Here is a 27,828-nt window from a genome sequence, read left to right as displayed (position 1 = left end):
ATGAAGTGCCTTCTGGTCCTCCTTGCCATCATCACCTTCTCTGAATGCGTGACCAAGTAAGTCTTGATGCCTCACAGTGTAATGGATCCCCTGGAGAGAAACTTCAGGTAGAAGGGAAGGAGCAGCTCAGAGATGGGGGCTTGCCTGATGCCTCTCATTAACAGATGAGAAGTCTATGATAGGAAATTCTGCAGTTTTCTCTTTTAGTCTCAACACCTTAAATCTTGCTATAGTCTTCCTTAAAATGTAACTTTCAGTGGACTGGCAAGACACAAAAAAGAATGAATTCTCTTTCTCACATGCCTTTTTGTGACTAAATATCCAATATCCTTATCTGCATGCCCAGGTACCAGATCTGAAGCACAGCTGGATACCAAGTACTTGAAAAAGCCTGGTCTTCCTTTGGGTGAGGGGGAAGCAGGATCTCTGAGAAAGATCAGAAGGTCTTAGACAATCCATAGTTCTTTCATTTTTTAACATTCTTGATGCTGCATCTCCTTTACATTGAATCCAGCGGCTCTAGAACTATTGGGCTGCAGGCAGGGCTTTGAAGCAATGGCTTTCATCAGAGGTAGCTCCACAGATGTTTTAATCAAATCACCCAAGTCAGATAAAAGGCTGAGGCAATAACATTCTGGGGTGGTTTATAGAGTGTCTTCCAGATGCTGCTTTCCTTCTGGTGTGAGTTGGTGTTCATGTTTGTCATTCCATTTCCCAGAAGGCTCTTAGCAGAGCCTGGGTCAACTAATGGAGCTGCCATCCCAATTCCAGATTAGTTCCTGAGTCAAATGGAGACCAGTAGTAAAAGAACTAGGGAATGAAAAAGCTGAGGCTAAAGTGAAAACAACCAGAGGGTCGGAAAAGTGACCAAATCCAGGAAAAAGCCTTTGCCATGCCATGTGTCAGGAGACAGCTTTGCAGGAGAAAGCACCAACATGTTCATGGACAATTGCCAATTTCTAATTGGGCTGCATCTCCCACCATCTTGCTTTTTTTTTTTTTTTGGCTCTTTTAGCTTCAGCTATGTTTGAGAGAAAGGGATTTGGAAACAATTCCCTGGCCTTTCATCTATGAAATCATGTGAAGGGCCAGAGAAGAGAACAGAGATGACGGTTCTACATGAGTTCCTTTTGAAACATAAATCAAAGAGAAAGAACAAAGAGAAGTAACCAACATTTTATTTTTTTCTTTAAAATTGCTATTGATCAGTAATAGTTTTAACCTTTACAAAGGACTTTTACGCCTAGTACCTCATTTTATTCTCACAATGGCCAAAATGGTAGGTAAAAACATATCTTTAGATAATATAGATAACATAACCTAGAATATAGTTCAACTGTCCCATTTTACCTGTGAGGTAGGTTTAAACAGGGAGGTTTAAACAACTTGTCCAAGGTCATGTAGCTAGAATAGCCCAGTTGGGACTAGAACCTAGGTCTTCTGATTCTCTGTCCAGTGCTTTTCCCATTATACAACTATATACTGCCCCAGGGCCTGGAAGCTTCAGAATTTGGGTTTGGCTGACCCTCTTGGGGAAGGTTGAGCAATTCTAGTAGAGAGACTTAGCTAACTCTTCTTCAACTGCAAAAGGGTGCCGCTGTTCAAAGGGAAGAAGCTGAGAACTCTGTTGAAGGAGCATGGCTTGCTGGAAGACTTTCTGAAGAACTACCACCATTCCCCCAGATCCAAGTACGGGCGCTGTGGTAATACTGCCAAGGTTGCAGATGAGCGCTTGACAAATTACCTGGATGTGAGTTGCTTTGCTAATAATAATAATACTCTCATTCTGTCTGCTCCTGGAGTTCTATCAAAGATGCTTTTAGTGAACCTACATTGAATAAACAAGAATAGCAAGGTTGGTACTTGCTCAGATCTGTTTTCATTTGAACTTCATCAAAAATAATGAGATGATTGAGGTGACGATGATAATAATAGCAGCCATTTATATAACACTTTAAGGTTTACAAAGTGCTTCACATACATTATTTCTTTTGGTTTTCTGGATCTTTTTGCTCAGTAGCTAAGTGCTCTTGAACCTTACCCTTGAGTTTTCTTGGCTGCTTCTCCTGGTACCCTCTCATTCTACTTTTCTCTACATCTCATGAAATCAGAGAATCCCTTTGGGTCATGGCATAGTCTGGGAAGGATTCCCAAATCTGCATATCCAGCAAAGTATCTCTTCTGATTGCCAGTCACTCATTATTACTTGCCTGTTGGAGGCATCATAGGCATCTCAAACTCAACATGCCCCGAACAGAGCTCACTATCATATGTCCTCCTCCAAACTTCTCTAAGCAACTTAGCCTGGCATTGAAGGCCCTCCAAAATCTCACTCAACTATTTTTTTCAGATTTTTTTCTTACTATACCCCCTCACAAACATTATATTCCAGCCATACTAGACAAACTAGCCATTCTGTGAATTTAATATTCTATTTTCTGCCTCTGTTTCCATGTATAAGCTATTCTTACCTGGAATCCATTCATTCCCTTCTCATCTCCACATCTCAGACTCCCTGTTTTCCTTCTAGGCTCACTTCAGGTACTGATTCCTCCTTGAGGCCTCTCTTGATGCTTCCAAGAAAAGGAACTGTCCAAAAATTCCTTGGAAACACTTTCTAGGAAGGGACGCTTTTGGCAGACATAAACTGGCATTTTTTCCCCTGATTCTTAACCTCACTCCTTCATGTTGTAGCAAAGACCCATTTTTCCTGTTCTGCTCGTAGCGGAGGTAGAGAACCTTTGATCCTCCTCCCCCCATCTATCCGGAACGTGGCCCTCATCTTCCCCCTATTTCACTCACCGTTGTGGAAACTTCCTCAGGGCTTCTGTCCCTATCCTCAGCTGGTTTCCCTAATCTTTTTGCTTTCCAGCGTCCGTTCTTCCACTTCTGTATCTAGGTCAGCCCCTTCCAACCTATAACTTTGGCACAGAGAGAGCTCGCCAGCAGGTAGGCTTAGGCGCAGACAACATGAGTTGTCTGAAACCTTCTGTGCTTGGACCCTAGAGCATCGCCAGGCCACCTAGGAGAGGCAGGACCCTGAGATGCTCACGATGCCATTCTCTCTTCTCTTCATCTCTAATTCTTCTCAGGTACAGGCAGAAAATCCAAGCTAACCTCTCCTTCTATCCCTTTCTCTGACTATACACCACCCTAGCGTCACCATCCCAACTTGTGACATTCTTGTGTCTGCAGGCTGAGTACTTTGGAAAGATTCACATTGGGACCCCACCCCAGGAGTTCACTGTGGTGTTTGATACTGGCTCCTCTAATCTTTGGGTCCCCTCAGTCTACTGCAAGAGCGCCGCCTGCCGTAAGTAACTCAATTCACCTAGGGCTGAGGCTGCCTATATGGTCCAGGGGTCTAGAGTCCCAGGAGACTGGGACTATCCCTAGGCAAGACAGATGTAGATGAATTTTGTCTTCTTTAGAATCTCCAGTCTAGCTTATCTAAGCTACTTGACTATGTTATGGGGAGCAGGGGTGTGGCTGGGATGGGGAACTGAATATTGAATGGAGTAGGAAAGAATCATTCCCTTTACTTGATTCTCTGTGGACCTAGTAGAGGGGAGGAAGAAAGAACTAATTTGTAGTAGCCAATACGTTTTTAGTTCTTATTTTCAAGGGTCGGTGAGATTAACACAGTGCCTGGCATTTAGCAGGTACTTAACAAATGGACTAACTGACTGATCCAGTAATAGGAAGTAGAAAAGTTTTGCACAGCCTGCCCCCTGAGCTCGAGGTTGCATTGTTTCAGGAAACCACCACAGATTCTTTCCCTCTAAGTCCTCCACCTTCCGGAGCACCGACAAACCTCTGTCCATTGAGTATGGTACTGGCAGCATGGAAGGAGTCCTGGGCTATGACACTGTCATTGTGAGTATGGCCTGAACAGAGGATTTCCCACCCCTTTCTGACAGGTCTGACCATTGGGTACTTTCTGAGCCAAGCACCATTCTTCCAGGAATCATGGAGCACTTTTGTTTGGTGTCTGGTCCTGCCTACCCAGAAGGCTGGTGGAAGGGGGAGTTGGATTCAGAGTGAGGTTTCCTTGACTGATTCTCCAAGTCCCCCTGCAGAACTGTAACTCACACAGAGCTCTGTGGGGTGTTCCTTTCCTAATAAAACTACCATTCCCACTGAGCTGCACAGCATTTAGAGCCGCTCAGCATCACTACCAGGGATTTCTCTGGGGCACCATATCCATCTGCCCTAAATCCTTTCATCTCGTCCTTCCTTGTTATGGTTTTCCCACCTACTGTTTCTATTTCACTGAATCAAAATCACAGAACTTCATATTTGGAATAGACCTCCACAACCATCTGTTCTAAGTCCTGCCCCAAAAGAAATCTTTTTCTATAGCTATCTGACAGGCCCCCCTCAGCCTTTGCCTAAATACCTCTAGGGAGGTGGGAGAGGGTGAGAAGCGCCACAGGCCACCTTGGGCCAGTTCTGATTAATGGTAAATTTTGCTTAGCTTGAACCTAAATTTGCTTCTTTGAAGCTTCCCTAAGGGAAACGGAAGAACATGGGTGGGGAACCTGTGGCCTGGAGGCCTCGTATGGCCTTCTCTAGTCCCTGTTTCCACTTGCTAGCCTTTCAAATGCTTGAGGACTGCTTTCATGTGCCCCTTAAGCCTTTTCTTCTTCACACTAAACATCTCCAGTTTCTTCCACCAATCCTCCTACGTCATGGACTGGAGGCCCTTCACCATCTTGGTGGTTCTCTTCTGTATATAGTTCCCTTTTTGCCTACAGCCTTTTCTATTTCAATTTCCCATCTTTTCTGGGAAGCAAAACATTCTCTCATAAATGCAGTTCCAGGATTTCTTACTTGTGCCAAAAGTCCTTCCAGACTCTTCTGTTACTAGGCCTCCCATTGGGATTGTTTCTAGTTATGTCACCTGCAGGGCAGATCTACTGTCACTATAATCCAATACCTTGGCTTTCAGGGAGTTTGGGTTTTCACCAGTCAAATGGGGATATAATAGGAGAGTTCCACTTTCACCCTTCCTTGGCTGTTCCTTTCCCGTCTCCAGTCTGGTTTATGCATTTTCAGTCTTCGCAAGTCCCTTATAATTCTATGAGTGCAAGCAAATAGAGTTGAGAGCAGACAGTCTTTTAGAATCAAAGAGAAAGATGGGAAAACTGTTTTTCAGGCAGATAAATGTCTCATGCCTTCCAGGAGAGACAGCAGTCCTTTTCTTTTGGCCCTTCTGGAATGGGTTATCCAAGAGCAGAACTAGGAGCATGGCTAGAAGTCTCAGAGAAGCAGATTTTACCTCAATGAAGGCAAACATGTCTTTTTTTTTTTTTGTAAGGCAATTGGGGTTAGGTGACTTGCCCAGAGTCACACAGCTAGTGAGTGTTATGTGTCTGAGACCGGATTTGAACTCAGGTCCTCCTGACTCCAAGGCCAGAGCTCTCTATCCACTGCACCACCTAGCTGCTCCTGGTGACGGCATTTGGACCAAGTATGGGTTGGACTAAAAAGCCTTTGGGTTCTATCTGGTGTAGCAGCCCTTCTTCAGACATCCAATCTAATATGTCGCCTTGAACTCAAAGAGTTCCTTCTTGTGTCCAAGAATGGCTATCTGCCCACGCCCAGTTTAGTTTGCACCCCACAAAAGCTCCTCATTTTCTGACATTATTAGCCTGATCTTTTGGCTTTGACTGGGTGGAGATATTCATACACCTGACCTCATGAGAATCCCCTGTAGGCAGAGCATAAGCAAAGAGAGTCCCAGTGTGAGTTATCAGAAGTTGAGACCTAGAGCTGGTTTCTGAAGCACCAGGGCCGTGCTGGTCTGCATAGCATACGCTCCTAAATGGCTTTGAAATGCTAATTTCCTCTTTCTGAGTGTTCTACTTCCTTTGCAGTCTGGAGCAATTTGCCTTTTTTCTTTGCTATTTTAGGTGCAGTATAAAAAAAACCAACCCTGTGCCTGTTGTCATATTCAATTACAGCAGCTGCAGCTCCTCCTTTACCACACATCCACCCACCTGGGAAGGCTGGGGAGAGACACCCTAGGTGTTGTGTCTCCTCCTCGAAAGTCTCATTTGGCCAGAGGAAGCTGAGACTGGCAGGGATGAAGGAGAGTAGAGGATGGAGGAAGGAGGAGGGGGAGGGGGAACACCAGTTTGGGTTAGAAAAGTGATCTGGCCCTGTTAGGTGGTACCAATTCTGGGACAACACGGCCCTTCCCTGCCTCCCTCATCCCTTCCTCTGGCTAGGCGCTTCTTTCTCTCTCTCTCTCTCCCTCTCTCTCTCTCTCTCCCCTGAGAACACCAGGACTTGCCTTCAGCAAACACACTTGTTGTCCTCCTTCTCCTTCTCCTCCTCCTCCACTCTCATTTTACCCCTTTCCTGTTCTCCAAGTCTATCAAATTCAACAAGTCAACACAGAAGGCATTAGTAAGGAGAATTTCCCTTATGCGGACCCACTGCTGGCTCATGAGTCTATTTGGCTCCCATCAGGGCAGTTTCCAGGATGCTAGGTAATTAGATAGACTTTCAGGGACATCAGGCCGCTGTTCCACTCTCTTCACTGCTGTCAAAGTGCTCGCGTGTTCTATTGACCTCCATAGTGGTCCCAGCAGAGTTAGAAATTTTGACACAAGTGCTGCTCCTTCTGCCCTCACTGGGGCTAACTCAGGCCAGGGACCTCTCCTGGATGTGGGCAGACACAGATTGATTGCCTTCTGTCCCCATCTAGGTCTCCGATATCGTAGACCCTGAACAGATCTTTGGCTTGAGCACCCAGGAGCCTGGTGAGTTCTTTATCTATGCTGAATTTGATGGGATCCTAGGACTGGGCTACCCCTCCATATCTGCGGATGATGCCACCCCTGTGTTTGACCACATGATGAAAAAGCACTTGGTCGCCCACGACCTCTTCTCTGTTTATCTAAGTGGGTAAGTGACACTTTCAGATGGGGTTAGATGTAATTGATTTGCTGTGAATCCTTAACCAGGATTTTAGGGGCTCCCTCTTCATTGTCATTTTTGATCCCCTTCTTCCATTCCCTTTGAGAACACCTTTGGGAACAGTTGCCATGCAGTTAGTTATAAGACCATACGTGGAAAGTACAAACCATTGTGGAAGAAATATATGACTTCTGATATTCAGAGATTAATTTCCATTTCTAGAAGTCAAAAAAGTTTCCACCACCCTCACCCCAGTGTCTTTAACACTGTGCCATACTTAAAGGTATTCATTAAACATTTGTTGTTGGCGATGAAAATTCTGGTCATGATGAAGAAAATTAACAGGAAATAGGGATAGACTAGGACCCACTATTCCAAGAATGGCAGGAACAAGGCTACAGATAAAAGAGAGTAGTGGGAGGAACTAGAAGAATACAACATCAAAGGAACTTGGGGATTTTTGAGCATTCCCTAAAAAAATGCAGCAGTTAAAGTTAGATTCCCTTCTTCCCTATATACAGGAAAGTCTTTCCTACACACAAAATTAAACTTCAGGAATGTACAATATGCAATAGAATAATTGGAATTCATGGTAGCCAGGGTACAGAAAAAGAAAAGCAGAAGCAGAGATGATTTGATGTAGGTTGCAGGCCTACATCACAGTGGGCAGCCAAAAAGAAGTACTTTCTGGGCCAAAAAGACCCAAGATAAGGGAATAAGCCTCCCCACTGGGGGGACTTTTTCCTGGAAAAGGGCGTAGGGAAGAGAGCCTTGCTGGAGAGGTGTGATTGACTGTAGGGGTGTGCTGGAATCAGCTCTGATTAACTTAAGAGAGTTGATTGTAAAATGTTCAGTGTGGGCATTTATACTTCAGAAATCAGCAAATGCTACAAATCAGAGCTGGGCTAATTGTTTTGTTGATTGTTTAGACTTAAGAATGTGTTGGGAAAATGTAAAAATTGCAGATAAAATTTACAAGTGTGTGCCTTATTTTTCCTTTTGGAGACTCAGTTTTTAGATATTTATGAGCACATTCCTGGGTGTGAGATAGATTCCAGGAGAATTTAGAGCTCCCATATTGGGATTCAAGGGCATATTGGAAGATATAGCTTTAATCTGAAACCGAGAGATCATGCCTGGAGCCCGGCAAATAGAACTGGGTGTCCCCAAGGGATGGGGATGAAGCCTGAGGGAAGCAACTTGACATCTTGAATGTTCTGTCCAACTGAATCTCTCTGTGTAGGTCAGGAGGACGTGTGTGCCAACAAACTACCCACACATACGTACTTTTACTCTTCTATGCCCTTACACTCTTGTAAAACAGCTTTGCATGACAAAGACGAAGGTCAACCACTTAGGAAGGGTACTAGGAGTATTAATGGCTGAGAGTCTCCACAGTCATAGCATCATAGATTTAGAGCTGCACGGGAACCTTAGAGACCATCAGATCCAGTCACCTCATTTCACTGATGAGGACACTGAGGCTAGAACTGTAGTGACTTGCCCGGGATTCCACAGTTAGTGACTGAAGCAGGATTTGAAAACACACCTTCCTGACTTCAAGTGCTCTCTGCATTGCATTACATGGCGTCTCAGAGGAACAGAAACCCCATTTCCTTGAGTGATGGCAGCAGAATGGATACCGGTAAATGGGAGGCTGGAGAGCTGGCATAGCCTGATCATAGACCACCAGAAGCTGGGGTCCTACAGATATCTTTTACTTTGAGCTAAGGAGTTGCTCAGATCAGTGCGATCTTCTCTCATTTCAGGGATAATCGGAAGAGCATGCTCATCCTTGGGGCCATCGACCCATCCTACTACACTGGCTCCATTCACTGGATCCCTGTCACTGAGCGGGGCTATTGGCAGTTCTATGTGGACAAGTAAGTAAGTGGTCCGAGGCTCCCCGTCAGAGACTAGGCTCAGAATAAAACCAGCATCTTCTGATGCAAGGCCCCATCGAATTAATCAACAAATATTGTGTGCTAAGGAAACAAAGACTTCCTGCCCTCAAGGGCTTCACTTTCTATCAGAAGAAATGTACATAAGGATATACAGAATAGATAGAACATTATTACAAGGTAGGCTAGGCAGGGAGGACACTAGCAGAGAAGCTTTGTAAAAGTGGTGATGCTCAAGCTGAGTCTTGAAAGAAGTGAGGGTTCTAAGGTAAAGGTGAGAAAGGAGTACATGGGGACCAGGCAGCTCAAAAGCAGAGGGTCGTATGTGAGGAGAAGCAAGAAAGCTGGACTGTAGAGTGTAGAAGGAAACTCAAAGTCCTAGGACATTGTACTTTAGAGGAACATGTACAGGATAGGAAGCCAGGAGATCTGACTCCCAGCCCTGCACTAACCAGTTGTGTGAGCTCAGATCCCTCATCTGTAAAATGGGACTGATAGCTTGCCTTAGAGGGTTGTGACATTCACGTGAAATCATACATGTGAAAATCCTTTACATGGCAAAGTCCCATACAAATGTTGTATATTGTATAATTACTATACAATAATTACACACCTATATTGTGTATCATACAAAAAGAGAGCCATTATTATAGGCCTTTCCTATTAGCATTAAATTAGACTCTTCAAGGCAACATTATGTTTGAATAAGATATTTTTATTTTTATTGTGATTTTACTTATTATTCATTGCCAGCAGCAAAAAAAGAACCCCTTTCCCCAATTTTTAAGTTTGGTTGCAATTATAAGACATCACTAGTTACATAAAATTTTCCTTCTCCCCCCACTTTCTTTATTCATTTATTTCATAACTTGGCCCAGAGCAGTGACTTTTCTCTATGTTATTCTTTGTAACTATAACTCCTTACATTACCATACATTATGGAAAGTGATCCTCCCATCAATCCTGTGAAACAGATAGGACAAGAATTGTCATTCCCATTTTACAGATGAAGAAACTGAGGCTTGCAGAGGTGAAGGGACTTGTCCAATCTGGTACTCTTTGATCCCATAGAACTCTTCTGACTCAAAGTACAGTCTTTATGGCTCATCCGCAGTAAATTAAAAGTAATTTGAGAGTTTTTCAAATACTTCAAGATATCACCAAATTAGAATTTGATAATTTCTGGTCCAGAGTAACATATGCTTTGCTTCCATCTGTATTTTACACCTTTCTCACCTTCACATCTGCATCATGACTACATGACTGCATTTAAGAGCTTGGTAGTTTTTTTTATCTTTTGATAAATATTTATGAGTGCCTGTGACATGCTCAACACTGTACAAGCTACGACAGAAAATACAAAAAAAAGTTGTTAGATGTGATCTTTGCCTTTAAGGAGTTAATAAGAAACAAGATCCACAGGTCAGACAAAACCTAAAGCTAAAAAAACCTAATAATAAGAGCTAACAACTTTACAGCACTTTAAAGTTTGCAAGGCACTTTACCAACATTATTTCATTTTACCCTCACAACCACACTAGGAGGTGCTATTATTATTTCCACTTTATAGATGGGAAAACTGAGTCAGACAGAGGTTAAGTGAGTTGCCCAGGGTCTCATAGATGGTAAATATGTGAGGTAGGATTTGAACTGAGGTCTTCTGAGTCTTGTGTTCTATCCACTGTACCACCTAGCTGCAGCTGTAAAGGCTAGTATAGGATAATACATAATCTAGTGTTAAGAGTATGTATGCCTCCTGCTTCCAAAGGTGTGGCAGTGACTGGTGGTTCAGCTTTGAGACTGGCCCATAGACCATAATCAACCTGCTGGAGGCCAGCCCCAACTTGAAATGCGTTGCTATCCAAAGGAAAGAAAGTCTGTAGAGGAAGCTGGCTTTCTTTCCTTGGTTTCTTCTCTGGGTCTCAGCTCTAGGTGTGGGCACTGTTTCAAAAACCAACAAATACTCTTTGATCTTCATAGGAGAAGCAGATAAGATTAAAGTTGAGCTAAGCAGCTTGTCTGACTTCTCCTAGAATCACTGTCAACAACAAGGTGGTGGCTTGTGATGGTGGTTGCCAGGCCATCTTGGATACTGGCACCTCTCTGTTGGTCGGTTCAAATCATGGCGTTGTCAACATCCAGAAAGCCATTGGAGTTACTGACGGGGTGAGTCTCCCAGCTCAGCCTTCTGAGATTCTTCTGATATCTCCATTAGCTCCTTACTAACTGGAGAAGAATCAGTTCTCAGTTATCTACACTCACCAAAGAAATTTAGTCAGTATAAAAACCAGGAAGACTGGAAAAGGGGATTTATTGGAAGTATTGGTATCTATCTCCTGAGCTCTGAAGTCAGTCAGTCAGTCAGTCAACGAGCATTTATTAAGCACTATCTGTGCTAAGCACTAGGGATACAAAGAAAGGCAAAAATATCCCTCCCCTCATTAGCTCACTGCCTGATGGCGGAGACAACACGCTAAAACTGTGTACATGCAAGATATATACAGGCTAAGTGGAAATTATCTCAGCATTATCCTCTGTTCTGTAATAGAAATTTAAATGCTTAGACCCCAAGCACTTGTGCCAAGACCCCACCTTCCTCCCATCCCACTGTGCCACACTTTCTTAAGTACCACCCCCCTCCCCCAGCCCTCAAGCATTATGGGGAGTTTGTCGGCATTAAAAATACCCAAGATTCTGTGTCCCCCTATCTGGAAAGCACGTCCAGGATCCCTCCCACAAGTCCACCGCCGGCCCTACCTGCTGTCACGGTCTGCTTCCAAAGGCCAAAGTAAAGCCTTTGTCCTGAGCTAGAATTTCTAGCTGGGTTTGCCCCTTTCATTGAGGCTCTTGTCTAGAAGTCGGGCCATTTCCTGGGAGTGGCAGAAGGATCTTTATGATTCTAATAGGTCACAGTCTCACCTCCAGACCAAACCCTTCACAGGCTTTCTTGGCCCCAGATGTTTTTCCAGGCTTTCCTTCCCACCCCAGGCTCCCCTTTTCTTACTCTCTGGTGGGAGGGCTCTTACCTCTCTCTCTGAAAATCCACTTGGGCTTTTTTTTCAGTATTACATCAATTGCAACAAACTGAGCTCCATGCCTTCAGTTGATATTCATATCCGCGGCAAGAAGTTCCCTCTCCCTCCCTCAGCCTACACCATTCAGGTAGGAACCTTGTAGGGAGAAACTTCTTGGGGAAGGGTTGGAACTCTGGGAGATCGGTCACAAGGAGGTGGCTTGGACATGCACTGGTCAAGTGGGATTCGTTGAGCCACCTGAACGGACACGATGTTTCTTGCCTTTGTGGTATGGAATAGTAGAACCTGTACTGGATTTGGAAATCTGAAGTCTGGAGTCTAGTCCTGACTCTGCTACTTCCTAGCTCTGTGGTTTGGGCGAGTCATTTGTGCCCCCTGAGCTTTAGTTGCCTCATCTGTAAAATAGGATGATAGTGACACTTCTATTTGATGGTTTTGTTGTGGGGAAAGTGCTTTGTAAACCTTAGAGCACTGTAGAAATGTGAGTTGTTACATCTCTACTCTAAAAGCAGCCCGGGCTTGGGAACCATGGGAAAGGATTTAGGAAGTGTTAGGTCTTGTTCTTGAGGAGGCCACTAGGAGAGGCAGGATTTGAACTCTAAATCTAAACTTCTGCCCATTGTTTAGCCTCCCCCTCTGGCCCCTTCCACCTTTGCCTAGATTTCCCTTTGAAAGTGTGTGGTAGGCTCTGATCCTACTCCCTCATTGTGCCATCAGACTCGAGGTAAAATGTTATATTTAACATTGGCATGACCCAGTAGCCGACATACTAGCAGGAGAGCCCAGTCTTGGGCCTACCAGGCTCTCCTCCACTGGTCAGCTGGTCAAGCTAGTCTGATCAGAGCTAAGAATGAGCAGGCTAGAGGAGAGGATTGAATAGGACCAGACAGACAATTCTTATGACCCTTTATTTGGATAGCCCTCCAGAGTTTAGAACCAGCTTTCACCTAGAGTATGTCATTTTATCTTTATAAAAATTCTGTAAGGTAGCTGTTAGTATTCCCATTTTAAAGACAAGGAAATGGAGAATCAGAGGAAGTGACTTACACAAAGTCACACATGTAGTCAGTGGCAAATCCAGGCCTTACAACAACCCTAAGGATAAGGCCTTCCATTTTTATGCCATACTGTCACTAATGATATTCAATTATTTAATGAATCAGTTAATTGGGTAGTCCAACCTCTGCTTTCATGAATTTTACTGTTTCTGGGTTTCATCTTAAATTAGAGGAGGGTAATGCCCTATTTGGCTCAGAGTTATCACTATGGTGATAGCTATGAAGGATTAGGGTGGTGGGGGAAGAATCCCTTGTGACTGTGCAAGGCCTTACTTATTGTTGGAATGAGGCAGAGACCACCTCCACTGAGTGCTATTTTGGTCTTCCCTAGGACGATGGAGAGTGTACCAGTGGCTTTGAGGATAGTTATTCCTCGCTGTGGATCCTGGGAGATGTCTTCATCCGACAATACTACAGCGTCTTTGACAGGGCCAACAACCGTGTGGGGTTGGCCACAGCGATCTAACAAAGACATTGAATTCAGCCAGCCTCACCCCACTTTACCCCACTGATTAGACCATGTCTCAGAGAGAAAACTTGGTGCCTCCGAATAAAGTCCTTAATAAAGTATCCCTTATGCAACAGAGCCTTGCCTTCTGACCTTTTCTGTGGCCTCTATAACCTGCACATTTTCAAGGGTGGGCAGTGGAAGATCATGGGTGTGTCTAACTCAGCAGCTGGGCTGCCTTGGTCCTTTGCAAGGGGGCAAAAGAAGACTGAGGGGCCTAATTGGTGGGTGACGATCTTCATTTAGAAAAGGATCAGCGTCAAAGCCAGATTCCTTTGGCTCATTGTTACTTCAGTACAACTTCTCATCCTCAGATTTTCCTGTTGCCAGAGATGTGCCATGGAGTTTGTGGCCCCAGTTGAGCCTGGAAGTGTCATGGGGTCAGAGGAATAGAACTAGGGAAAATGAAATTAGATGATTAAGAAAAGGGCCAGAAAGATGGGACATTTTCAGTGAGATTACTTAAAATAAGCATGTACCTCCAAGGTTCAGACCTGGAGGAGAAACTTTATGAAGAGCACAGCCCTGCATCATGAGTCAAGAGGAATTTAATGAGAGAAGACCTGTTGCTGGTAGTGGGGGTGAGATCTTGATGGGATGGAACCATTGAGGGGCAGCTGGGAGCCTCCCTTGGCCTGGCAAGAAGACTTCTGGGTCTTACTCAGCTGTCTTTGGAGGAACTTTTGAGCAGGATACCAGGCCCGGGGCAAATGAAAATACATCTAAGTCTCTATTCCACAGGAGTAGGTAACAGATCTTGGCCTTTAACTAAAATGGCAGAGGCAACAGACGGCATCAGGAGGGTGGAGGGGGAAAGTGGTGAAGTGAAACCAGTTTAGAGATCATCTCACAGCCTCGTTTGAGGTTGTGTATGCCATGGGACTGCCACCCCTCTCTCCTGGATCTCCTAGGGATACAGGTAACTCCCTACCCTGACATTCTCAGGGGGCAGAGAACCAGGAAAGGGACCTAGAGCTACGGTACTATCTTCAAGCCAGGCCCCCAGAGCTTTTTCTCTTTTCAGAAGGGGAGAGAGATGGGGCAACAGATGTGTCTTCTTCTCTCGGTCCAGCTTATGCCACCCTTACTGTCGACTTACCTGTCTCAGTGACGGTAAAAAGTGGGTGCTGCTCCTGACCTCGTACACCCACTTCCTATGGTCATGACTTGGGCCTATCTGTTCCTCTCCCCCATTTAGAAATGGCCAGTCTCCTTTTTTGCCCAGGGTGCCCTCAGTGGAGAACGACACGGGAGGAGAGGTTGCTGATGTTTTTGTTGATACGACGAGGCCAGGGTTCCAACTAAACCTAAGAGGAGAAGAATCTTGGGCCATGAATTCATGCTCGTGATTGTCTTCTTTACCCTCCTGGGCGTCTTTGCCTTGCCTGAGCCTCCTTGGGCTCTGATTGGTTCTTACTGGAACCTCCGCCCTACGCCAAGTCCCTCTGTCCCACTGTTTCCTCTGGCTCCAAATCGTGATGTAGCTACACCCCACCTCATTGGCTAGACAATACCTACTGAGTATTTCAAGAGTATAGGGGCCACAGGGGTATGTAGAGTGGTTGACTCAAGTGGGTTCCACCCCTAGACCTCAGACCCTCTAAGCCTGCCCAGTCATAGCCCCTCTCACCCTTCAGAAGTTGCTGATTCTGCAGGATGCTCCATAGAAGGGAGTGTTTGGGCATCTAAACTCCAGATCCTTGAAAATGGTGTTGACCTCTCTGTGTCTGGGGAAGAGGGAAGACCCCTGCCAGTTATCCAGTGAAACCTGGCTTCATATCTGTCCCAGATTACCCTTGGAGTTGTCAGGATAAGAACTCACGAGGGTCTAGTACAAAATGAGCTGAAATCCATAGGTTCAAAAGGAAATCAGGCATTGAGGCTGAAGAGAACATGAAAAGAGTACTGATCCTGAAGTCAGAAGACCTGGGTTTATAGCCGAGCTGTGAGGCTTATTACCTACATGGGGCCAGTCACTTTATTTCTCTAGGCCTCAGTTTCTTCAACTGTAAAATCAGAAAGTTGGACTAGAAGACTGTTAAGGATCCTTCCATTTCTAGCTCTATGATCTAGGTCACACTGTTTTCAATACCATTGAAGACCTACCAAGGATTAGAATTCTTCTGGCATGGGCTGGGGCAAAGGGCCTGGACCTCCCCATATATTTGGGAGCAATAGTTTCCTTTTCTTTGCTTCTATTGTCTATTGCATGATAGGCTTGGCTTCTGCAATGAGTGTTTCTTTTACTGTTGTCACTGTAAAATAACACCCATTCTAAGATGGCATTTCATAAAGAGTCATGGATATGGAGAGGGTAAAGAACCTCGGGATCCTGCCCCACCCTCTTCATTTGAGATTAGGTGACCTGTCCAAGGTCCCATAACTAGTGCTGGGGTAACATCTTGAATACAGCACTGATTCTAAGTCCAGTGATTTTTTCATTGTGGCCTACTTTCTCTCATAAATGAAGGAATAGATAAGGTAGCTAACATTTATATAGAGCTTTAAGTTTTGTGAAATTTCTTAGATAGGTGGAATGTGGTAGAAATATGGGTTCATGTCTCATTTCTGACACACAGAGGCTGTGTGACCCTAGGTAAATCATTTCAACTTTCAATGTCCTGCTGGGCAGCCAGAAGTTTGTAGGTTACTTTTGTTTTTGTTTTGGTGTCAGTTGGACCATTGCTGCTCTAAATTTTATTAGTGTCCAGTTAAAAATTTATGCTACCCAGTTTCAGACTAGAAATTGTTGAACAGTGTAGATCTACATTGGTGAAGGGGGTTTCCTCACTGGACCTTTGGAATTACAGGTCTGGCCACATAAACACCTACTCTTTGCCAGGCACTGTACAATGACAAAAGGTAAAATGGTCTTTGCTCTCAAGAAGCTTACAGGTAAAAGATATGTACACATGTACATATACAAAATAGATACAAGGTAATTTGGGGGGCACTCGAAATTAGAGGAATTGGGAAGAGTTTCTTGTGGAAGGTGTGGCATTTGAACTTAGCCTTGAAGAAAATTTAGTATTCCAAGAAATGGAAGTAGAGAAGGAAGAACATTCCAGGAATGTGGGCTACCTATGAAAAGGCAGAGAAACAGGAATTAGTGTCACATATGAGAAAAAGTAAGGTGGCCAACTTGGTTGGAGCAGAGTGTGAATGAAGGGGAGTAACATGAAATAAGGGCAGTGAGGATGCTTGGGGCTAGTTTGTGAAGAGCTTTAAATGTCAAAAAGATTAGTTTATATAAGATCCTAGAGGTAAATAGTTGTTACCTAGCCCTATCTGTGCTTTAGGAAAACCACTCTGGCAGCTGTATGGGGGATGGATGGAAGTAGGACAAGACCTGAGGCAGGGAGACTAATTAGGTTATTATTGTGGTGGTCCTAGGGGGTGATCAGGGCCTGAACTAGGGTGGTAGGTGTGTGGGAAGAGAGGAGGAGACAGACGAGAGAGATATTATGGAGGTAGGATTAAGATACAGCAATTTTTTGGACATGTGGAATGAGCAAGCATGAGAAGTCAATAATAATGACACTGAGGTCTTGAATCTAAGAGACCAGAAGGACAGTGGTATCCTTAAATAGAAAGAAGTCTGTGTCTTTAGCAGAGTATGTGCTGCACCTGCCTCCCTAAGAATCCTCCACACTGTCAACCTCTCCCCAAGCCTGGGCATTATGTCTTCCCCCTTTAAACTTGGCATAAGATGTCATATACTCCCCCTTTCAGAGAAGAGCCCAGAGACTATATCTCCCCACTTAGGATCATAGATCTTAGAGCTGGAAGGTACCTGGCAGCTAATTAGTCTAACCCCTCACTTTACAGATGGGGAACTGAGGCCATGAAAAATGAGGTTAAGGTTGCCCAACTAGTAAGCATTAGAGGCAAGATTTGGACTCAAGCCCTCTGACTATAGAATAAGCCAAGGGCTTGGGAGATGATTCACTGTGGTTTTCGAGATGGAGGAGATGGCCAGGTCAAAGGGGTGTCACTCACCATTATTAAAACACAGATGGGACTCACAAAGATCCATTCTGAGTCCTTGATGGGGTTGATCCAACAGCTAGAGAGAAGCAAAGGACAGCTATCCCTGGGAGTCTTGGGCAGACCACCTATTTCTTAGACCTCTAAGCCTCCAGGCTGAGTGAACCCATTTTTAACATTTGAACACCAGAGGTCAAGAGCCTCAGCATAGCAATAGAAAAGGGAAGAAGAAGAAAAATGGTGCCTAGGGACCACTTGAGGGAAAAAAGAAACATGATGCCAAAGCTCGCAAGGACAATGATGGTTTGAAAATGGCAGCCTGAGAGCCTTGGGCATTTTGGAATCTGGAAAGGGAAGGTTTGGGAAAGGAAAGGTCTTGGCTAGACACGGAAACACTGATCGGTCTTGGGTGGGGAGGGATAGTTAGGAGAAGGAATAGAATGTCAGTTTTCAATTTTCCTCTCTCTGGGTGGGAAAGCGTGCCTTTCTAGCCATTTTCTGGCTAGCTTAATCTGTCTAGTCATGAACTAACTATCCCACTTCCCAGTCAGATGGGTTTGGCTTGCTTTACTAGCTTTATTTACTTTACTTACTGACTAGTTTTATGGTTAGTTTTATGGGATGAGTCGTATTTAGTTTTATGGTCTACCAGTTATCACAGATTATAGGGTCTTGGTCAATGCCAGCTCAGGGTTTGCTCTGAAATTCCAGAGCACAGATCCAATCAATCCTTCCTCTCCCCAACGCTTACTTGTTATAATTCTTGATGTCATGGGCCTGGATGACAATAAATAAACCTATGTACAGAGCAGGCGTCCCATGACCAAAGAAATTCAGCACTTTCTTGAAAAGCTGGATGGTGTTGAGACAGTTGATCACCTTGACGCTCCAGGAGGCCAGGTAGAAACAGAGCCTACCCAGGAATATGCAGAGGTAGCCAGGGCCAAGTTGCAAAGGATGCAGGAGATCATGATGCACATGGCCTGGTGAGGAGATGATAGAGGAGTTAGGCACCCTTCTATGAGGTTGAGACAGACCTACTTTCCCTACCCCTACCATAGGCAAAAGGGGTAGGGGTGGTCCTCTGCCACTGCTGCCACCACTCAAGGGGACCAGGAACTTCTGCTCCAGATACTGCCCTTGGTGCTCTGTCTTTTCCCCTTACTCTCCCACTGTACCTCTTCTCTGTCCGGTCTCCAGAAGAGCACAAATTTAGAATGCTGGGACAGTGATTTAGAATACCAGGACTATTTTACTTCAAGTGGTTTTTTTGGGGGGAGGGGGGTTAGCAGGAAGGGGCAAATGATATGCAAATTAGATATGTTAGCTTATTATTGAAACCAGCTGGACACAGTCAACTGGTACCTAACAGTTCCAACCTGGATCCCTACTCAACCTCCTTAGTCTGGGGCCTTAGGGTAGCTAATCCCTTCATGGTTCTGGCCTAGATGCATCCTGTAATTTTGGATAGGTAGTGCTCTTCTGGAGCCACCCTAACCCCATGTTACTGTAAACGCTTCTGCTCTTAGCTTTGGGACCTTTCATCTTTGTTGTGACTCAGACCCCTTTGGCAGTCTGGTAAAGCCTACGGGCCCCTTCTCAGAGGAATGTTTTCACAAAGGAATTATAAAGGAAATCAATTATGTTGAAATAGCTATCTAATTGGAAAAAAAAAATTGCAGACCCCAGGTTAGATCTTCTGTCCTAGATGAATCCTCTCTAGCATCTTTCCCAGACCCTTTCCATTTATGTCTCTTGACATTCTCGTTGGAGGTTTTTCTTTTTCGCTCTGAAGCCTTTTCTAGCTGATTCCCACTTGGTCATTTAATGTACTCATGACTATCTCTGCAGTTCTCAGGGGGTATCACATTATTCTACTCTTGGATCAAAGTTCTCCTTCAGGCTTTCTTTTTATCTTCCTATCTCACGTACCACACTCCTCTTTGTAACTTCTCTAGACCAAGAACAAATATCAATCCCTCTAAACCCTACATTGATATAGCGTCTTTTCTACCAGGTAAGAAAATGCAATGGAATTCTCCAGGGAAAGGGACTTTCTGTACATTTTTAAAGCAGAAGCTTCTCCATGAGCAGTCACTGTGATTTGTTTTTCCTTTGTCCCCTTGGAGCTTGCCTAGGGGAAGGCGGCACTAGGAAATTCAGCAGTGGGAATAGGGTACTCTTAAAAAATCTGCTCAGGTACAAGGTGTCAGCCTTCTCAGTTATCCATCCTCAATTATGGTACCTGGGAAGTCATAAATCCTGTGGAGATTGAGGAAATGTGGATTGAGTGTGGAGACAGGTTGGAAAAACATGATTAGGTGTAAAGAGAAACAGGGGAATATCCTAAGATTCCAAGGAGAGGTAAGCCCCAGGAAGGTGGGCTTAGGCAGAGACAACAATATGCTGGGTCTGAGTATTCCTTCCTTCCTTCCTCCCTTCTTTTCTTCCCTCCTTCCTTCCATCCTTCCCTTCTTCCTTTCTTCCTTCCTTCCCTCCCTCTCTTCCTTCCTTCCTTCCTTCCTTCCTTCCTTCCTTCCTTCCTTCCTTCCTTCCTTCCTTCCTTCCTTCCTTCCCTCTCTCTCCTTTCCTTCCTTCCTTCCTTCCTTCCTTCCTTCCTTCCTTCCTTCCTTCCTTCCTTCCTTCCTTCCTTCCTTCCTTCCTTCCTTCCTTCCTTCCTTCCTTTTCTCTCTCACCCTCCCCCAAGACTGGAAGCACAGCAGCCTCTCACCAGCTTGATCCCACGCCCCATTTTCTGACCTAGGCTAGTGCAGTCTGGTGGCTTCCCATTTCCAGAGGCTCTTCATATTGGAACCCATACAAATGCCCAGTTGGCTTTAGTCCATTGCAGCTCTGAACAATCCACCAACCTTAGCCTCATTGTTAGCAGATATGATAGGAATGCACAACTATGCCCAGCAACTAAACCTTGGTATTCTAAGAGTTAAGGTAATCTGAGTTTTGAGTACAGGAAAAATTGGCTTAATTTGGGCTTTAGGCATTTGGGAAGAGTTGTCTTGAATAAAAACCTAGTCAGATTCATCATTTGGAAGGGCAGAGATGAAAAAACCATCAGAGGCCATAGGGAAGGGCAGGGAGATGGGGTGAGAGGAGTAGGGCACCTACCTCACTGAGAGTCCAGTGCCCTTCTGCGAGGAAGAGAAGACGGGAGAGAAAAAGGCAGAAGTTCAGATGAAGATGGATAAAAGTATTGATGCTCTGGATAGTTTTGAGGTACCCGATAGTGGGTATAGCGAGGAGGAATACGGAAGAGACGAGAAGATGCAGGCTGCTGATAAAGTGGAGGGTATAGGCCACCTGGAACATGATATAAGGGATCCTTGTTCAGCTATGGAGTGGCAGGCTGGCCTGCAAGGCCTCTTTCAACTCTGAAATTCGGTGGCTTGGTTTGGGCAGAGCTGAACAACACCTCCTCAGAGAACTGACCCTGCCCCAGGCTGCCAGGCCACACATAGGACAGAGCCTCTGGATGCAAAGGCCACTACGAATCCTTACTCATTAGGCCAAGTATAAAGATTGCAGCTTCCCTCTGAGTTCACAAGGCAGATATCCAACTGCCTCCCTCACCCCTCCAACCCCCCCCCCCACAGGGTTCTCACCATCTGCTTGTGGAGTCTGGCAAGATGTCTGATATGCTCCCAGTCTGGATGGGAGTGGGGGGCACTCGGGCCCTGGGCTTTGCACTCGGTAGACCCCACGGCTTCCTAAATGTGTTACAGGATAAGTGCATGGGGCATCTTCCTTCCTTCCCCCCACCCCACACTACCCTAGGCTTTAGGGTTTGTGCCATACATAAATAATAGCTAGGATTTATATAGCCCTTTAAGGTTAGCAAAGTGCTTTACAAATAGTATGCTGATAACAACCCTGGGAGGTAGTTACTATTATCATACCCATTTTACAGATAAGGGAACTGAGAAACAGAGAGGTTAAGTGATTTGCCCACGGTGACACAACTGGTAAGTGCCTGAGATTGAATCAGGCTTTCCTAACTCCAACTTTAGCATTCTGTCTACCACACTGCTGAAGTGAGGGTGGACAGATGGCAGAATTGAGGGCAGCCCTGTGTAACTGCCTATAATCTGGTGCACACGGGGCAGCTAGGTGGTGCAGTGGATACAGCACCAGCCCTGAAGTCAGAAGGACCTGAGTTCAAATCTGGCCTTAGACACTTGACTCTTCCTAGCTGTGTGACCCTGGGCAAGTCACTTAACCCTGACTGCCTAGCCAAAAAGCAAAAAAAAAAAAAATCTGGTGTGCACTGAAAGATCTGCTTGTCAGCTAATTGGCACAGTAGATAAAGTGCTAGACTTGAAGTCAGGCCAAACTGAGTTGAAATCCAATCTCAGATATTTACTAGTTGTGTGACCCTGGGTAAGTCATTTAACCTCTGCCTGCCTCAGTTTCCTCAATTATAAAGTGATCATAATACCCACCTCACAGGGTTGTGAGGATCATGTGATATATTTTTAAAGCACTTAGCACAGTGCTTGGCATAGAGTAAGTGCTTAATAAAAGCTTCCTTCCCTCCCAAATATCCTCTGGACTGACTAGTGAAAGTACTACCACCCATATTGGAGATCTGTGTATTTTAACTGACTTCAGCTTTCAGCAACAGGCAGACCAGAAAGCCAGCTTTGGAGTCAAGAAGAACTGAATTCTAGTCCTGCTTTTGACGCTATGTTTTTTTTTTTCAGTGTCCTAGGCAACTTTCTAAGACTGGCATTGGCCAATGAGCTGCCTATCTACATCATGGGAAAAGTTTCCACGTGGGAAATTCTCTATATGCGTATAATCATAGGACAAGGCAAAAAAAGCTTAGTTTTATGTAACCATGGATTGGTCTGTCTGCACAAATGCCCCCATTACTTTCCATAGTCACCTAGAGGAGAGTCTGAGGGATGGAACCTAGATAAAATAGAGAAGCTTTGATTTGAGGGGTGGGCAGGAAAGAGAAAGAAAGATATGACTTATGAGAAAGGCCTTGCCTAGCTGGGGTGTCACCTTTGGAATTCCTGGGTAGTCAGGGGACATCATGGGGGCCCAAAGCACCAGTGGGAAAGGGAATCAATGATAAGCTTTATCTACTTCCCACTTTTGCTGAGGGTGACCCTCAGCTGAGGGAGACCTGTATCCTCATAGGATTTTGTGCGCAGTAGAAGTGTCCAGGGAGGGGAGGGTACTTCCTATCCTCTCCATCCCACCTTCCCAGGACCAGCCCTGCCTGGTACCTGCTCTGGAGTGGGCTCCATGAGATCTCCCAGTCGCACTGGGGAAATGAAAGTGGTGACGGTTTGGTAATGAAGGCTGAAGCTCTGGAGTCCAACCCCTGCAGGGGAGCCGGCAGGGTAGGCCAGATGACTCCCGAGATGGCTGCCTGGGTGCAAAAAGCACAGGATATCAGAGCTACGTGGGACGTCAGAGTGCATCTGTTTACAGATTTAGAGTTGGAAGAGACCTTTGAGTTCATTGAGTCCAAATCCTTTATTTTTAGATGAAGAAACCAGGGCCCACAGAGGTGAAGTGATTTGTCCAAAGTTACACAGCTAGTCAGTGGCTGAACAGGCCTCAATCCCAGGTAAGCTATGATTTTCAGTCTCCAGAGTTCTTGGATCTTGGGTCTCAGGATTCATAGAAAGAGCTCATATAAGTATCCAGGCAGCTTAGGAAAAATGCTCTCCAGCTTCCATCCTCCATCAGAGAGTCAGCATGGTGTCGTGCATAAAAAGTTGGATTTGTAGTCATGAAGACCTGCCTGAGATACTTACTAGCTGTATGACCATAGGAAAATCACTTAACCTCTATAGGCCTAAAGAAGTTTCTTCATCTGTGAAATGAGGGGGTTGAACTTCTTCACCTTCAAGGTCCCTTCCAACTCTAAATCTATGCTCCTTTGGTTCTTTCATGGCAGAGTTTTGGGCCGAGGACTAGAAGGGAGCTGGATTAGCAGGTTCCTAATTCCATCAAGGAATTTATCAGTAAGCTTTATTAAGTGCCCAGTACATTGTAAAAAGGCCAAAAAAACTTAAATAGTCCTTGCCCTCTAAGAGCTTACAATTTAGAGAAAGAAAGAACCACTGATGGGGACTCGCAGCCTCCCTCCACCCACCAACTGCTCAGATTTCCCAGGCCTTCAGCCATTGAAAGGTTTTGGCCTTGGTCTCCAGACAGTGCTTTTTGTTCAGCACCCACATTGCCCACTGCTTTTTCCCCATCTTCCCCTGTAGGGTAGGGGGTGTGGGGATGGGAAGGTGGGGAGAAGAAAGCTCTGAAAAGAACTTCTCTAGTCTGAATATCTGGCTCAACACTTATGATTTCTGCCAAGCCTCCCCCATTACCATTTAGTCACTGGGGCTCCCCTCAACCACCTGTTGACAATGCTGTGGAGTGGGCGAGAGCCTATTCGTTCTTCAGGTGTTTCACAGTGGTATGGGCAGCCACACACAGCCCTGTGGTTCCAGTCTCTGCTTGGAGGGGTACCCCAGCCACTGAGCACAGTGGGCGGATGCGTGGTATTGATACGGCTATGGCGACGGGACCTGTGGGTGAGGAAGGGTCATGAGGATTAGCCTTGGAAGGAAGAAAGAGAACAATTAAACCACTATGTAAATGGCATTTAGTCCTATTAAAAACAAACTATATATATATATGTATATATATATATATATATATATATATATATATATATATATGTACATATATAGGCATATATGCATGTACACGCACATGCATATGCAGGTTGCAGGGCATGGGGTTGTGAAGGTAAAGAGAGAAGAGCCCCACTACTAGGAAGTGTTTCTTTTTTAATGTTACATGGATGAGAGGCAGTGGAGTATTTGTGGATACAGCCCCAGTCTCAAAACCAGGAAAACCTGGGTTCAAGTCCCACCTCTGACATGTAATGACTGAGTAATCTTGGATAAATCACGTAACCTCTCAGGGTCCTAAGACTCTAAGTGGCATAGAAGATGCCAACTTGCCCTGGTAGAGGGAATTTCCTCACTCCAGAGGTCTCTGTGCCAATGAAATCCCAGTCTCTATCACTTTTTTTATATTGATGTGTCATTGAATAGCTGAGTGTTAGAGCTGGAAGGAATCTTGGCAATCATCCAGTGAGGCCCAGAGAGTTTCAGACAGTCAGTACTGGAGCCCAGGTCTCCTGAACCTCCAAGCTCAAAGCTCTTTCACTGTACAATGCTGCTCCCACCCACTGCTGGGGCCAGGGGTGTGCTGAGAGGTATGTGTGGGGTGATTGCTCACTATTCCAGATCAGGAGAGGCAGCACCAAGAAGTTGGTGCTCAGCCCAATTATCCTCTGAGGTCATGGAAAATAAAAAAAATAATTGACTTTTGGTGGGAGGGAGTGGGGATGGAAATTTAAGATTGCTGCTATCCCTCCCCCCTCCCCAATTCAAAATAACTTGAACTGTGGAAGGCTTCTCTTATTGGATTTATGCCACCATGGCCTGTCCATACAGTCTGTTCTCAATGATGTCTGCCCACAGAGGGAAGCTTACATCATAGATCATCCAACATGGTGAGCTCCTACGGGTGGAAAGAATCTAAGTGGTCAATTGGTCCATTTCTCCTGTTTCTAGAAAGAGGTATATCAAAATCAGTTTAGATGGATAGAGGACCTAGGGAGAGTTGTTGCTGCAGGGAGAGAGTTGTGGTGTCTTTCTTGCTCTAAAAGATTTTCAGGGAAACCTCTTAGAAATCTATTTCAGCGTCTCATTCCCCCAGAAGAAATTAACTCGATATCCCAGACACCAGAGAGAGGGTCACCCATTCCTTTCCAGGATCAGTACACATGGCAGGGAGCTCTAGAGCCTGGTCTAGGGTGATGAGATGCTATGCCCTTGGGTGGCAGGCCAGGAGCAGTGAATATATGAGATAGACATATGGCTAAAGGCATCGCTACCTGCTGGGATGACCTAGGGGCATGGTCTAGGTTTTCCTCTTCCTTTTCGACTTTCTTTGGATTTTTCAGATTTTTTGCTCCTCTTCTTTCTGATTCTTCCTTTGTCCCCAGTACCAGACCCTACTCTCCTTAGTTCACTGGTGAGACATGAGCTCCTCCTCCAATCACGGAGCCTAGTGGTTATGGTAGATGTTGCCTTGGCCCCCTTCCTCCTCCTGAGTCTTCATGGCCCCTGCCAAGGCTGCACCCCTTTCCCTTGACTGTCTCTCCTCCTCCCTTACCCCTTGAATGTTCTTCTGGCTCTATTCTTACCAAACCCATTTCTTTACTGTCTGTTTGGAATTCTTCATTGTTAGGCGACTGTGAAGTCATAGGGAAGCTAGCCAATCAGCACAAGCCACTGCCTGAGATGCCTGTGGATTGGTTCTTCTTAGCTAGATAAGCCCTTACCTCCTCCAACCCCAGCCCCTTCCCCTAACCTTCTCTTGCATTCTCCACTTCTTATTGACTTTTCTTGATTTCCTCTCATTGCCCCCTCCCCCCACCAAGGTAGACAGTCTTATAATGGAAATGAACTAATAACAAATCATTTAATGAGAGGTATTTAATAAGAGATTTAGTGGAAAGATCACGCAATTGGCATTAAGGAGACCTAGATGCTAGTTCCAACTTTGCTACTAACGTAATACATAAATGACCGTAGGAAAATTATTTTTCTTCTCTGGGCCTCAGTTTTATCATCTGTAAAATGGTCAGACTGGATTAGATCAGAGGTTCTCAGTCTATGGTTCATAAATTTCAGAGGATCTTTCTCGGATGGGGAAAAGCTGTCTTTTCATTAACCTCTATTGGAAATTTTCTTCAGATTTTTAAAGGTATTATTCTGAGGAGTCTACGGGCTTCTTCACCAGATTTCCAAAGGGCGCCATGACATAGCAAAGGTTAAGAATCCTTGTTTTTGGAAGATCTTTAAGGCTCCCTTCCAATTCTGCCTTTCCCTGACTGTAATAGTGTGCTGTGTAGGGCAGAGCACTGAGACATCCATGTGCCCCTGTACATCTCTCTCTGGCCTGACAGTGCCTGAAATTCCTACTCCTTTGGGTCAAGACACTGTCTTCACAAGGCAAATAAATACTTCCCTTACCTGGGAAGGATGTTACAACCTGCCATTATTGGCTATTTAGCATAAATTAGTGTACTCTGTTAGCCACCCCACCCTTTAAAAGGGCCCTGGAGGGAAGAGTCAGAGAAGAGGTAAGTTTGAATGTGGGGGAGGTGGAAGAAGAGGATTGGACTGGGATGGGGGGGGGGTGACTCAGGAACCTACTGGATCCAATTTGAAAAGCCTTATAAAAGCTGATTATTAAATGTTCAGTGTGAGCATTCACATCTCAGAAATCAGAAAACCTTACAAATTAGGTCTTGACTTCAAAAAGTAATGGAGAAAATCTTAACAATGCGCATTAAGCTTGAAATTGTATTTTATCCCCCAGAGAGCTAATTGTTAAATATTTACCAGCCTACCTGGGGAGGTTAAGGGCCTCAGTGGGTGGGTAGGTACTTTGGATGAGGGGAGAGGGAGGCACAGAAGGGGAGAGGTGAACAGAAGGACTCCAAAACAAACTTCAGCTGTTTACCATGTTAGTCTTAAGCCGTCAACTAGTCTTAAGGGAAGCTAGGTGGTGCCATAGAGCACAGAGCCCCGGGCCTGGAGCCAGGAAGACTCATCTTCTGAGTCCAAATTTGAACTCAGACACTTTCTAGCTGTGTGACCCTGGGCAAGTCACTTAATCCTGTTTGCCTCATTTCCTCTTCTGTAAAAATGAGCCGGAGAAGCAAATAGAAAACTACTCCAGTATCTTTGCCAAGAAAACCCCAAATGTGCCCAAAGAGTCAGATACGACTGAACAACAACAGCTTATACTGGCCCTGGAATAAGTTCTCGGGTCATTTCCCAACACGCAGATTCCACATTCTGAGTGAAAAGTCAGTAAAACAAATAAAACCTTAGAGAAGAAAAAGAAGATCAGTGAAATCAATTTCATTCACTTGGTTGTGAGTGGTCCATATGCTTCCAACAAGTCTTGACCAATTTCCACAACCATTTGACCAGTCTAACTAGCTGGGTTAGTATCACATCCTGTTAGTATCTAAATTCCATTTTTTTTCATAGTCTTCTGTAGACTTTCAGAGGAGTGGGTGAGGGGACTGATAAGGACCAATCTCTGCACTGTAGCCTGGCCAGCCCTGGCAGGGGAGGGAAAAAAACCATTAAAGCTGCCCTTCTAGGTTCAGAGGTTCTTGTGTTTTGTGTTCGTGGCTATCACATCATGCTTTGCCTTCTGGGACTGTGGGCATTTGACACTTGGGGGGGGGCACACGGTATTAATTGATGAAAGGAGAATCAGCCATGTCTGCTCAGGCTGCCAAAAAATATAATCCAGGAAATTGGGACCACTTGGGAGCACAT

At 45.0% G+C, this 27,828-nt stretch overlaps 2 protein-coding genes across 7 annotated transcripts; one reads left to right on the top strand and one right to left on the bottom strand.

Moving 5' to 3' along the window:
- On the top strand, nt 1-13,507 carry LOC110218419 (chymosin-like). The gene is made up of 9 exons (XM_078155508.1): nt 1-56; nt 1,591-1,750; nt 3,196-3,313; nt 3,758-3,876; nt 6,716-6,915; nt 8,697-8,810; nt 10,862-10,994; nt 11,892-11,990; nt 13,253-13,507. Exons 1-9 carry the CDS (start codon nt 1-3, stop codon nt 13,385-13,387), a joined length of 1,134 nt encoding a protein of 377 aa, XP_078011634.1. The 3' UTR covers nt 13,388-13,507.
- On the bottom strand, nt 13,491-25,670 carry LOC110218358 (uncharacterized). Of its 6 annotated transcripts, none has more exons than XM_078154971.1 (9): nt 25,359-25,670; nt 23,776-23,976; nt 22,669-22,814; nt 21,037-21,141; nt 18,168-18,399; nt 17,429-17,495; nt 15,060-15,156; nt 14,529-14,736; nt 13,749-13,824 (listed from the first exon to the last, which is right to left on the bottom strand). In XM_078154971.1, the coding sequence occupies exons 1-7, from the start codon at nt 25,379-25,381 to the stop codon at nt 15,115-15,117; spliced, it is 816 nt and encodes a 271-aa protein (XP_078011097.1). In that variant the 5' UTR covers nt 25,382-25,670; the 3' UTR covers nt 13,749-13,824; nt 14,529-14,736; nt 15,060-15,114. The 6 variants fall into 6 exon arrangements, with proteins under 6 accessions (XP_020856700.1, XP_078011096.1, XP_020856765.1 ...); XM_078154972.1 differs by lacking the exon at nt 13,749-13,824 and adding an exon at nt 13,976-14,197; XM_078154973.1 differs by lacking the exon at nt 14,529-14,736.
- Between the last annotated feature and the right edge of the window lie 2,158 nt (nt 25,671-27,828).

Source organism: Phascolarctos cinereus, unplaced genomic scaffold, assembly GCF_003287225.1.
Source record: "Phascolarctos cinereus isolate Bilbo 61053 unplaced genomic scaffold, phaCin_HiC Scaffold_5;HRSCAF=322, whole genome shotgun sequence".
NCBI lineage: Eukaryota > Metazoa > Chordata > Mammalia > Diprotodontia > Phascolarctidae > Phascolarctos > Phascolarctos cinereus.
This window is presented reverse-complemented; position numbering and strand designations above follow the sequence as displayed.